Genomic DNA, 14,301 nt, shown 5'->3' on the forward strand with positions numbered 1-14,301 from the left:
TCACATCTTAGCTGATGAGATTTAGTATAAGCAGCCAAATGTATGGTAGGCTATATTAAAGTCATGATGATGTTATGTTATGAAACTGTCGTTAATTATCAATGAAAACAATATAGCAATTATTGCATTACAGTGTGTATTTTTTACAGTGTGTATTGTAATGCAGTGAGAATTTATCATAAGATTAATGCTAATTATTAGTAAATGCAAAATTAAGTGCTGCCATTTTTAACATCCACATGGTTATAAAACTGTGGTTAGAATTATTTCTGAAAATACTATTTATATAGGCTATTGTACAATTATAATGAGTTATATATAAAGTCTCCATAGAAAGCGTTACCAAACTTTTTTGTGTGTGTAGCGGTCTGTGGGTGGCGCGCGCACTTCCAGCTGAACTCACGGTGCGCGAAGCGAGGCGCTTCGTCCGGACGCGCGCACATCCATGCAGCGGAGAGCGGAGTGGATCTGACCGCTGAAGGGGTTATCTCCTCCCGTTACCCAACCAATGTGATACCATCCGGCTCTTCGGGAGAGGTGTTCCTCTGTCGTCTCGACTGTCCTCACCTTGTTTGCTCTTAACAGCAATATTTCTTCACATTCAGAGAATAATGGAAGCGCTCACGACAAGATGCGCACTGTTTCTTGCGCAGATCGCACTCTTCAGTAAAACAGGTATGTAAAGCATGCATCTCTAGTTTACTTTATCTGTTTTTAATAAATCCTTCAATAATGGGTTTATAGATGAGTGTAGTGTGTATAATGCTGATGAACAGGTGCGGGAAGTGCTGGATGTCATGGTTTCCAAATCAAGCTTATTTTTATTGAACTTGGGGTTCACACTTAAACATGATTTATTTCTAGCTAAACGTGATCTGTGCCCAAAATTTCAAGTCTTTCTTTCATAATGAGTCATATCATGGCAATTCAAATATTTAGTTTTTGTCTGCTGTGTCTGCTGTATTGTATTGCAGTCAGTACTGTACAAGAGAACATGGAACATTGTTTGAACAGAGAGTCTGTCTGAGCATATGCTTTACATACCGCCTTTAAATTCATGATCATAAGATCATAAAGTAATGCTTTTTTTCTGCAATTTCAACCCATTAAAACTGGGAACTGGAGTTGAATTTCTGCTTTATATTTTTGTTCTGCCCAAGTCACAACACTGCTAAGTTCATGTACAGTTTCTATCTCTTTAAATGTAATACTGAGGAACAAAATCAAGTAAAAATTAATATTATGATTTTAATATTTTAGTGTGGTCTTACTTTACCTAGTAAATGGAAGTTACATAGGAAAAATAATAATAAAACATTAGCATTCTTGCAAACTGTCTAAACTGAATTATACATGCAGACATTCATATGAGGAGTTTTACAGTAAATGAATCATTCAGAGAACAGATTTTATTTTTGAACATGAAAAATCTAATGAGGTTATACCTTAGTGACCTAAGTGCAGTGTAAAATCTGAAATGTGCAGTTGTCTCAAGTGCAATTGCAATGTTCGCAATTTAAGGATTTACACGTAAAGTAATGAATAGTATGAATACTTGAATACAGTTTTACATGGAGTGGGTTCTCATTTATGGGCGCTGCCATATGTACCAACGGTGGTACGCAATTGGCTGAGTTACTACTTCTAAAATTTGTTGAGATTGAATCCAAGAATGTCTACTATAAGTATGATAATAAATGAAGAATAAGAGAAGATAAGCAGCTTCAATAAAAAGCAGCAGCAGTTTGTAAACTTCATTCATCCAGACCAGTAGGTGTCAGTATAGTCTAGAACCCAATGACAAAATACTGGGACCATCAAGAGCACAAAAAACGTATTGAGTTCACGTCTAAGGAGGTATTTCTAGTTTATCTTACCTTTAAAATGACTTGTTAGTCTAAACGGAAAGAAAAATTACAGAAATCAGGGAGAGATAAAAAGCAAAAGACTGCAGGAAAATGTGGCTATTGTGGCTATTTTCTTTAGTGTCTACTATTTTTATTTGTTATACAGTGCAAGTACCCTGTGAGAAAAAAGTGTTGCTTGGCTCAAAGTTAACATATGCCACCATTGTTCAAATCATCCCATGCCCAGTTCAGCAGAAAGTGACAAATGCTTATACAAACTCAGACTTCAATCCTAGGCTCATTATTTTGTCTGCTATTTGTTACGAAGTGCCAAGAAGCGACTGATATGCCAGAATTAATCTTTTGGATGGCGTCTGAGACAAAGCCTCTAAGAGTTGACCAAAGGCATTTTACAAGGACTTGGAAAAGCCCTTTTGTAAGTCAGCTAGTGAACCGGGTATAGTCGGTACCTGCTAAAAAAAATCCCTTACTACTTTTCTTCTTTTCTGTTCGGTGTTCTAAATGATGCTGTGATGAAATGTGTGGCACAAAAGAAGGGCTCAAACTTTAGGAAGCGATCTAGTGAATGAAACCTCTCTCTCTCTCACCATCTGTCTTCCCAAGTGTTGTACTATAGCTAACAAGTTTTTTTTCCCTTCTACACTTTTTTGGCACATCTCTGTTTTTCCTCTGAGAAAGTCCCTGTGTTGTTTGTCGGGTCTTGGGTTTGTGACAGATGGTAGTAGCGAACTGTAAAGCTGTCAGTCCGGGGTCCACGTGGCCCCTCCTCTGCCACATGCCTCATGTGTGTCCACCTGTGAGGGACGTGTGGTACTGTGTGTCTCTACATGCTCCAATTAGTTGTGTGTCCAAGCAGAATAACCATTTAGGCTTAAAGGAGAAGTTTGCTATTTTTCTATGTTTAAATACATCCATCTCTCCCAGAGTAAAGCAGGATATATAACGGGGAAAATAACTGTATTTGATTCATCAGGATTGGATTGGATTGTGAAGGGTGGGTGATACAGACTGAATGCAAGTCTGTTAAAATGCTAACTAAATAGCTGTTTGACTACATTATTCAATAGCCTATGTGGCCTCAGTGATGTCAGCAGAAAAGAAAAGTTGATTTGCTCATCTGTTTTCACTGTGAGTCTGTACATTATTAAAGTAGATTCTTCAGTGACTTTTTCAGCAGGTTACATCATCAAACCAGTATATGGCGAAAATTAAGAGTAAGTCACTGAACTGTTTGCTCAAATGATTTGTTTAAAAACACTGATTTATTCTGAAAACAAAACATGATTTATAAGTGAGCCACAAAATGATTCACTCAACCGTTTCATTCAAAAAACTGAATCATTCATGAAAGAAACAAGTGATTCATTTTAAATGATTCATTCAAAAATACTGATTTGTTCAGGATTGAAACAAATGGCTCTCTTCATGTGTGAGTCACCACATCATTCACCCATCCAATTTTTAAAAAAAATTATGTATCATTCAGAAATTAAACGAGTGAATCGATTTATTAGTGTGTCATAAAATCGTTAAATCAGCAGATTCATTTCAAAACACAGATTTGCTCCGGAAAGAGAAAAGTGTCTTAATGAGTGAGTCACAGAATCGTTCAGTCAACGGAGTCATTCAAAACAATGATTCATTTAGGAAATGAAACAAATGAAAGTGACTGATTGAATTAAAATAACGTACTACCATATACAATACCAGACTGTTATCTACCATACAATACTATTGTACAGTTTTTTTTATATATCTTGTTAAAATGCTGTAAATAGCATAGCTGAATTAAACAGCTGTTTTAAAATGGAGTCAGTGTATCATTCAGTCAAAAAATTCATTCAAGATCACTGATTTATTCAGCAGTCATCAAATAATTTCCCCATTTATTCAAAACACTAATTCATTCAATAACTGAAATAATTTGTAATATAATTCAGCTACTGTTTTCAAGAATGAGTCATTGAATTATTCAGTCAACCTGTTTGTTCAAGAACACTGTTTTATTCTGGAATAAAGCAAGCAATTGAATTAAATCATTTACCCTTATATATATGTGTGTGTAACGGAGTACAAACTTCATAATCACGGGAAGAAGGAGGCGAGAGCGGGCGAACATTCAAATCAAAGTTTAATTACAAAATAAACACAAAACATTGCGACAAACAAAACTAAAACACAAAATAAAACCCAGGCCTGGTCCTCTCTCGTCCTTCACTGTTGTCGCTCCTCTTTTGTATCCTTCCAATCTTCTCTGTGATACTCTAACCCGGTGAGTGGAGCAGGTGTCGCTCATTTCCCAATCACTCCACCGGCCTCGTTCCCATGGCTCTCGGCCCCACCCCACTCGTCACTATATATATATATATACATTCAGCCAAGTATGGTGACCCATACTCAGAATTTGTGCTCTGCATTTAACCCATCCAAAGTGCACACACACAGAGCAGTGAACACACACACACACACTGTGAACACACACCCGGAGCAGTGGGCAGCCATTTATGCTGCGGTGCCCAGGGAGCAGTTTGGGGCTTGTGCCTTGCTCAAGGGCACCTCAGTCGTGTTATTGCCAGCCCGAGACTCAAACCCACAACCCTAGGGTTAGGAGTCAATCTCTCTTACCACTAGGCCAAGACTTCCCCTTCCCACTTTTAATTTCTTAAACAAGATTAATTTCTCAGCTTCATTTGGGACTATTTTCAGCAGTGGCACAAAAAGAGACAGAATAACTAGCCATATTTTTTTTTCCAAAATGTAAATCACTCACTATTAATTGGTTGATAGAACTGCTTAGTTTAACGCTGTTTGTGGCCAGAACTTTTTTGTCTGTGTTTTTTTTTTCTTTTTTTGCTCTTTGGTGGGGGCAATTGGGGCAGCCTGGCATCCAGACTCCCTGTCCGAATCTGCTTGTGAAAACAGGAGCACATTTCCCCTAAGCGGCAGCGGGGGCATTTGATGAACAGATAATTCGGCATTAGGCTCAAGCACATTCAGTCAGGCATGCCTCAGAGTCCTGTCTTTTCTCTCCTTCCCAAGACAGTGGAGGGGCCAAGCGTGAATGGACTGGGGCGGTGGCGAGGGGGGCTTCAGTGGTGAGCCAAATCTCTGCACCATCCTGCCCATGGCCTTGGGCCAGTCCCGCTTAGTGAATTATGCTGTCAGCTGCTCGATTTTTTTGTGCCTGGCTGGAAAGAAGTGACCGGTGCTCATGGACATGCAACAACGTAGGGTGTCTGGACTTGAAAGGGGGTCTTTTTGTATGTGGCATGTGAGTGTGACATTCAGGTGGGGCCCTGATTTGTCCCAGTGGTGGTGCTCCCATGTCACAAAGGATGGATGAGCGAGTTGGGGTACTTTTGTGTGTCTATGTTGGAGGGAGGAGTGAACTTGAACTGAGGCTTTCCTCTTTGCGCTCTTTTATTGCAAACACCTATGTGGATCACTGCTGTGTGTATTCATTAAGAGCTATATTTCATCCAAACAAATTTAAATTCATTGTGTTTATCATCATAAGACAAGACCCACTTACACTTGTCTTGTCTTTTCTTCATAAAATGTAAAACTCTAATTCAGCTCTTTTATATGTTATTTCATCTCTTCAGATCTTCCTTTATTTCTCCATCCATTGAAAGTCTGTCTCTCTTTCTGTGTCCGTGGAGAATCTCAGCGTCTTCATCTCAGTGCATGTAGATTGACAGGCTCTGCCGGGGCCCCAATGGCTCTCTGCCGGTTGGGTTAGTATCCCTGACTTGCCACTTAATTAATGACAGCCGACTAGGGTTTGCTGTCATGCTACTGAAAGAGCTGCTCCCGTCTACCACTGGAGAAAACAAGAGCAGGTCTGTTGAGTGCTAGCTTAAGATGCTTTGAGATCCCTTCCTGTTCTTTTCCAGGCTAGAGGTGTGTGGTCTAGATCTCTGCTCTCATTCAATGGACCTTGGAGAAGATGCTGAATACAAATCAAAGTAAAGTTTGGACACTATGATATAGTCGCTTGGTCTCTGACACTGTGTGAGTATAAAGTCTGGGGTCACTGTGAGCCCCCAAAAAGAGGACAATCAAAGCTGCTTGTGTTTTCTGCTTAAATCACTTTTGTTCTTGGAGTAGTTTCAATTATATATATCTATCTATCTGTCTGTCTGTCTGTCTCATCAAGAGTTGAACTTGGTTTGCCCAGAGCACAACTATGCTATATGTCAGAGTGCTGGCTGCGAGTCTGATGAAAGGGTCGGCTTTCAAAGGTTAATTGCAAACTGAACTGATCACAAACAATGTATACGCTGCTGAGGACTGAATGGACATGTTGACTTTGATACTAGCCGAATAGTTTTGATCATGTAAACATCCTCATCAGATCACGCAAACACTGAAAGTCTCCTCTTCCACAAGCAGATGACAGAGATCCACATCGGGTTTAGGAGGAGACAGCTGGTGGATGAGCTGTGGGTGGTTTGCTGATCTTCCCCAGATTGGACTCAAATGGGACAAAGACCAGGGCAAGAGCTTATCTCACAATCAAGGCTCTTATCAGATGTACAAGTGCATTTGACATTGAGGAGTTACTTGCCCCTTATGATGTTCTCTGAGGGCTGCAATTCTAGATTTTTTTAAATAAATACTTTACTCAAAAATTAAACATTTTTCATCCATGAAACAGCATTTACAGAGCTAACAAAAATATATTATAAGAAAGTTTGCTAATATTCCTGTTAAGTTATAAAAATGTAATTTCTTTCAAAATCATTCAAAATCAAAAATGTGCGCATTCTGTCGTTCAGGAAACATTCCATTTTATCATTTTGCAAACATTATGGTATAACGTCACTTTCAACGTTGAAATCTTTTACTGTTTAATCTGAAATCTTAATGTTGAAATCTGTTACTTAGTATTACTACTATTTTGATATTTTGAATATGATTAAAAACCTGTCAACTTTGAACAAACGTTCTATTAATGTTACTGCAAGGACTTGGGGAGAACCTTGCCAGAATGTGAGTTTGTGTGGTAAGAGTGATCCTGACTAGGGAAGTGACTAAAAAATCATATATTTATTTTGCATTAATATATTTGTATGTGTAAAAAAAGTAATTTGTAAATATATAGTATTTTCAAGAAATGTATAAGTGCATTTTCAGAATTCACTCTGCATTGGGATGTGTGTCAAGTTAGTAAAAACACTTGCCAACACTTAACAAATTGCATACACATCCCCATTAGTCAGACAATGACTCCATAGATGCCTATTAAAGTTGCGATTTTAAATGAAAATGTTTCAGTGTCACTCAAGGACAGTCTTCCCCCATTTGAGAATTAATGCCCTTTTTCAATTAGGATACCACTCCAAATAGCTCCTCGCATGGGTCCTCCAGGCCATCAAAGAAATAATAGGAGATCTTCAGAGTCTCTTAATTAGGGCTGATTCTTGTTAATCCAGTTCACCCCGCCTGCACCATATGTGCCAGGGGGAACCTCTGGGGCCCAATGCAGGTGAAAGAAGAATTAGAAAATCCTCCCTCCTTTTTCATTCAACCTGTAGTAATGCATTCTGAATTTGTACAAGGCTGAGTGGGTAATCTCTGGTTTGAATGAGAGGAGGAGACACATCGGAGAGCTTCTCACACTTCTTGGAGCTCCCATTGCTCCGGCCAATTAGCAAGATTCATCATATTAAACTGCTTTATAACTCACTGTATAAAATACTCTCATACCGACTTCAAAGAGTATTTGGAGCTCTTTGCTTCATATTATGAAACATCCTGTAGCAGTGCTTCACAACATGTGGGTTGTGACCCAAAAATTGATTTCAGATCTGTTCTGATGGTTTGCTGATGGCAATAATGCTTAAAAAAAAAGTGTAACAAAAAGCTAAAATGTTTCAAGAAGTCCAAACCTTTATGCTCTTATTGATGTTTAATAATGCTAATTCATTTCCCTGTTCATGGTTTGGGCCTTACTGAATGCTGGTGGGCCCTTGATTACATTTATTTTCGTCTAGGCTGGCTTGTGCCAAATCAGAGACTTCTTATGTTCCTCATGAGGTCTCTAAGCATGTGGAGATCTGGTTGAAAAGATTCATCTCAGATGTACAGCGCTCTTTCTGCACTGAGAGAATGGCTGTGTATACTGTGTGCATCTGTGTTGATCATTTCTCAGGATGTTGTTCTTGCTTGACGGCTTCTCAGAAACACAACTTGAGTCAGTTCGCTTCTAATAACATTCAAGACCTTTAATCACCAATTAAGTGCTTTAGTCACTAGTTGGATATACCACATTTTAAAATCATGGTTAAATGATGGTTATTCTTGAACAAAAATATTAAAGGTATTTTCAGTGTATTGAATTATAATAATAATAATATATCTGTGGCCATCTACAGCTACAGTTACTCTCATGTTGCACAAAGGGTAGTTAAAAAAAAGTGTTTGGAACCGTGGCTTAGTAAACATTGAGCTGTGGTGCTCATATGGGAGATTTGAGTTTGTATCTGGACCACAACTTGATCACTCCTATTTGATATGATTTCTCTTCATTTTGAATATCAATCCAAACAGCAAAAACAAGGATATTTAATTTGAAGATGTCTTCAGACATGTCTGTTAGAGTGCGGCATCCTCATTTGCTTTCATTTTCATTCCAGTTTGTTCTTGTTTTCTTTTTTTGCTCTTAGGGTTTGTCAGTGCATCTTTTTTGACTCTCTGAGTCCCTTTTTGATGCCATCAAAGCTCTCTTTGTCTATAAACAGAAGGCTCAGATGGACCCCATATTTTAAACAAAGCCAAATCCAACTGTAAATGTTTACTGCTGTTTCACATTTGAGGCAGAATTGAGTGGCAAACTCCACTTTGCCATTTTTGACTCAGAACTTTGTTATGTAGTCACTTCAAGAGTTTGAGCTCACTCAGTAAAGACAAACATTAGTAAACTCGTAACTTCAGGCAATTCTTAGTGAAAGAAACTGTGAAACTGTGTTCATGGGGATGGGTGTGATTTGGCCCAAGGTCCATTTGTTTTTCCGGAGTAGTAGCAAAAACGTTTCCTGCATGCTGATTGGCTAAAACAGCTCTTTGGCCAGGATAACAAGCTTTGATCAGGTTTGGTATAGTTTTGTTAAAGGGATAGTTCTCCCAAAAATGAAGATTGTGCCATAATTTATTCACTTCCATATTGTATGGAAAGGATACATTTTAAAGAATGAGCTGTGAGGTTGACCGAATGCTACCAATTGTTTTTAGTAAATTGAACCGAATTAGTCAGATTCATGAACAAGTAATTTTGATTGGTTTCGTACTCGAAAAAAACTTTCCGAAACTTGTGACAAACCGGAAGTAATATTTTTGGAACAGAAATACTCCTTCAAACGTACAACTTAATTTTTGAAACTTTGTCCATTTTTAGCATGTGAATCCAACTCTTTAAAGGGGGGGGGGGGGGGGGGGGGGGTGAAATGCTCGTTTTCACTCAATATCCTGTTAATCTTGAGTACCTATAGAGTAGTACTGCATCCTTCATAACTCCAAAAAGTCTTTAGTTTTATTATATTCATAAGAGAAAGATAGTCTGTACCGATTTTTCCCGGAAAAACACGACCGACTGGAGGGGTGACGTGTGGGCGGAGCTAAAGAATCACGAGCGCGAGTAAGCTTTTGCGTAGAGAGCATGTGGAAACTGTGACATTACTGTGTGGAAAAAACCATCATCCAAAACAAACCATGGCTTACAGTCAGATTCAGCGTATATTTATGATCCAGAATCAGATCCAGAGGCTGAAACTGAACGAGAGCAGCAGCAGCAACGACTCGCTCCGAGCGGGGCTCGAACCCGGGTCTCCGGCATGGGAGGGGACGCACTTACAAGGAGGCAGAGATATTTTAGGCAGTTTTACTCACCGCCTGCGGTTCCAACACACGATCGTGACCCTTTTTCGTTGGGATTGCATCATCCTTAAGAAATAAACGATACGCAAATCCGTCGTCAAACTGGGCCTTGTTTGTAAAACAAGCATCTTCGAAATGCAGGGAACAAACAAAAACACTTGCACAACTCCGTTGATGCTCTGTAAAAATAAACTCCATCCACTGGTCCCTTAATGCTGTTTTTTTTTTTTGGTAATCTGTGCAGGGTTGTCTTGCCCTGGCAACCAAAAACACACTTCTTTTGGGACATTTTGCGACCCTCTCGCTCTGATCAGTGATTGTCTGTGCTCAGCCTCTCAGTGCTCTGCTATACGGGAGCGCGCCCTCTTCCGGCAGAAGTGCCCTCAGGACCCATATAAGGAAATTCCGCTCCATCTAACGTCACACAGACCCATACTCGAAAAAAACTTTCCGAAACTTGTGACAAACCGGAAGGAGTATTTTGGGAACAAAAATACTCCTTCAAACATACAACTTAATTTTTGAAACTTTGTCCATTTTTAGCATGGGAATCCAACTCTTTAACAGTGTAAAAAACTCAGTATGCATGAAATAGCATTTCACCCCCCCTTTAAACATGTAACACCTAAACCGAACAACTATCTTACTAACTATTTATAATCAGCAAATTAGCATTTTATTGATGCAAAAGTCATAGTTAATGGTTTATTAATAGCAAGAATTGGACCTTAAAATAAAGTGTGAGCAAATTATTATAATTTTTTTGGTGATGTTTTTGGATTTTAACATTACTAAACATGACGCCTAATGCAATGCTAGTTGACTACAGCACGATTAGAAATAAATCACACTTACAACCAATGTCCTGTCTTTGATGAACCCGGTCGCCATCAGTCTTATCAGGTGGCACAGCAGGGTTGATGCTGGAAAGCACCCGAGCAAGTTTACAGTGCAATTAAAAGCACATCCTCTACCCACACACACTTCACTCAAACAGAGATTCTGTGTATCCTACACACACTCACACACCTGTAAGCTTCATCTGCTTACTCTGGCAACAAACCGTTTGCTCGCTTGCTGAGGGCATTATTGCTATCGATTTCCATTCAGAGTGCACAGTACAATACTCAGTATTTTATATCATGAGTAATTATTACATGATTAGGAGCGTAAAAGGTTGCATGCTATTCCTAAAAAAAAAAACAAAAAAAAAAAAAACTCTGACCTTGTCTTGACACATTTTCTATGTTTTCTCACTGAAAGTTGAAGCAAAACTTCTTGAGGAGAGTTTTATGGTAAAATAGCTATGAGCCTTTAGCATAATTATGTCCCTCTTCATCAATGCATGATATAAATGAAGCATTATCATGAAATGTTGTTAGCAAACTAATAGCTTAGCAAAGAGTATTACATTAGCGGTTAGCACTATGCTAAGCTGTTAGCTTGTTAAACAAAGGCTACCTGAAAACAAAAAGAAAAGGGAATCTATGATTTGTCTTTGTATGAATAGTACCTATGTTAGTACACTATATCCAATTCAGCCAACACTACGTGCTAATCATAGCTATGTGCTGTTGCTTACATGATTATTTATTCAACTGTGGTGCTAGCATACATATACTGTAGATGATATCAAGTTCTGATATTATTGGACATTTATTAGAAAAACATTGTGTTATAGGGCTCCATCATTCTTTGTTGGTTTTGTTAATTAGTGAACAACAGAGATTTTTCAATGAGCTTGGCAGATACTGATATTTAGAGCAATTAATATACAGTATATTACAGGGCTGCCAACTTTTCATTTCAACTTGAAGTGAGAATTTGCCTCATGTTGACTGGGATTAATCTTGAGTGCTGCTCTCTTCTGTCTCCTATTTCGAGATGACTCTTTTATGTGGTTGTACACCTTTAATATCACTAATAACAGTTGAGGCTTGAAGTGTCCTCTTCTGACACATGTCTTTAAGAAGTGGTTGTGTTCTCTCGTCCCTAATACATTAGAGTGGTGAGGAACAAAGGGTCACCTCCCTTACATTACCCTCTTGATACCTCTCTGTCTGGTCTTGGTTGCTCTTCCTCTTTAAAGTAATTTCACATCCTTTTGCTGGTTCTTATGGAACCTAAAAGTCTTGAGACAAGATGTTTTGTTTTTATGTTCTACAGAAAAAAGAAAGTCGTACATATTTGAAACATCATGAGGGTTAGTAAAAATTACTGAATTTTAATTTATGGGTGACCTATTTCTTACCTTCGTTACCTTCGAATGTCTTTACTAAATCAAGATTTTTTTTTTTTTTGTCAGAAATATGATGAAATAGCTTTAACAATGTTGATAGTTGAAGTGAGTAAGCGGTTGTGTTTATTAAACTATTTCTCCATAACTGGAAGTCAGTTGCGATAACTACTTGCTTGCCCCATGTGGCGACACTGAGATGTTAAAATAGCTATTATCATTTAGCATAATTCTATCCATTTTCATCATTGCCTGATTATAAATGTAGCATGTTATTATGATACCTTTTTTGTCAAGCTAAATGTTTAGCATAGCACGAACTGTTTATTAAAAGCTTGTTGCTTTTCGTAAACAGTTATCATGCTAAGCTGTTAGCTTATTAAAACTTGTTAAGGCCAACTGAAAACACGAAGAAAATGGAATATTTAATTCAATGTTTTTTTTTTGCCATAAATATGTTGAAATTGCTATATGTTGACATACTTGCTCTGCCATGACAATATTATATAAAAAGAAAAAACTGACCATAGAAGAAGTCAGTTTCTGTAAATGCTCGCTATAGAGTCTCTTGTGTGGACATTGAGAATGCAAAGTTAGCTTGCATTGCATTTTGAACTGCATTTTTGACAAATTCCAATGCAAGAAAACAAGCTTATTTAGTTTTAGGCAAATGTGTTCACATTCTTAAGCTTTACGGGGACAACTTTTTATTTTATTTTATTTTTTTACATAATGTATTGTGAGATGTATTTTGAATATTTAAGGCCCGCTAACCTGAAGGAGTCTATGAAGTTTTAATAACTGTCCTAAGAATATTGTCAAGGCAAGTCGCCTTTATTTATATAGCGCTTTACGCAATACTGATTTACGCAATACTGATACTGTGTTAAAGCAGCTTTACAGTGTTAAACAGGAAAATAGTTTGTCAATAATGCAGGAGGACAATAACAGAGACATTTTCCATCTTAAGTCAGTTCATTGATGATTCAGTGACGTCATCATCCAGTTCAGCTCTCTTTTAATAGATTAATAGTGTCTGTGCAATCAGTCAAAATGGTGGAAAAAAACCTTGGGATAAACCAGGTTCAACCCAGGAGCCAGTTCTCCTCTGGCCACAACATAGCTATACTGATAAAAACACAGAGGAGCAATATTGTAGGAATCACTTTAAGAACTTTTTTTTTTTTTTAAGCTGATGAACAATAAAAACATTAACAACCAATTAGAACTTAAAGGGTTTGTTCGCCCAAAAATGAAAATTATGTCATTAATAACTCACCCTTATGCTGTTCCAAACATGTAAGACCTCCATTTATCTTCGGAACACAGTTTAAGATGTTTTAGATTTAGTCCGAGAGCTCTCAGTCCCTCCATTGAAGCTGTGTGAACGGTATACTGTCCATGTCCAGAAAGGTAAGAAAGTAGTCCATGTGACATCAGAGGGTCCGTTGGAATTTTTGGAAGCATCGAAAATACATTTTGGTCCAAAAATAGCAAAAACGACGACTTTATTCAGCATCGTCTTCTCTTCTGTGTCTGTGTGAGAGAGAGTTCAAATCAAAGCAGCTGGATTTCCGGTTTGCGAACGAATCATTCAGTTCACCAAATCGAACTGAATCGTTTTAAACGGTTCGCATCTCTAATATGCATCAATCCACAAATGACTTAAGCTGTTAACTTTTTTAATGTGGCTGACACTCCCTCTGAGTTCAAACAAACCAATATTAGTAACCAATAACCAATAGTATAACCAATAGTAATTCATGTACTCAAACAGTACACTGACTGAACTACTGTGATGAACACAGAGCCGAGCCAGATAACGAACAATAGACTGACTCGTTCACATCATTTTAATCATGGTATTTGTAATCAAACTGTGGAAGTACAAATGTTAATGAATACAGCCCCCCCCCCCAAAAAACAAAAAAAACAAACAAACAACAACAACATGGTTTACTTTTACTATAATAAAAAATGGTTAATTATCATAAGGGTTGAGCTGGCAGAAATAGTAAGGGCAGTCTGCTAATAGCTATTCCATTCAGTCCTTTTCAAAATTAGTTAGCACTGACTATATGCTAACAAGATTGCTAACTGAAGGTACATTTACCATTTTTTTAATAATACATCTTCAGTTAAACACAAATTAGATGCATTTATGTGCTCGAAAATATTTTTCATTAGTTCCCATTGAGTAAATCATTTCAGTGATAAGTGTTCTTTTTAAAAGTATGCCAAAATAGATATATATTTTTTTCACAATGGAAGAAATAGTTACATAACAATATCAGTAACTTTATCAACTGTATTTTGGCA

At 37.8% G+C, this 14,301-nt stretch overlaps 1 protein-coding gene across 3 annotated transcripts in view; it reads left to right on the forward strand.

The window, feature by feature from the left end:
* Positions 1-399: 399 nt before the first annotated feature.
* The window catches only part of LOC127946643 (receptor-type tyrosine-protein phosphatase zeta-like), a 45,364-nt gene continuing 31,462 nt past the window's right edge, over positions 400-14,301 (forward strand). The window contains exon 1 of one of the 3 annotated variants that reach the window (XM_052543334.1): positions 400-675. In XM_052543334.1, the coding sequence (XP_052399294.1) occupies positions 612-675 (64 nt within the window). In that variant the 5' untranslated portion in view covers positions 400-611. The remainder of the gene's footprint in view (positions 676-14,301) is intronic. The other 2 variants (XM_052543335.1, XM_052543336.1) reach the window with 2 other exon arrangements.

Source organism: Carassius gibelio, chromosome A25 (assembly GCF_023724105.1).
Source record: "Carassius gibelio isolate Cgi1373 ecotype wild population from Czech Republic chromosome A25, carGib1.2-hapl.c, whole genome shotgun sequence".
In the NCBI taxonomy this organism is placed as follows: Eukaryota; Metazoa; Chordata; class Actinopteri; order Cypriniformes; family Cyprinidae; genus Carassius; species Carassius gibelio.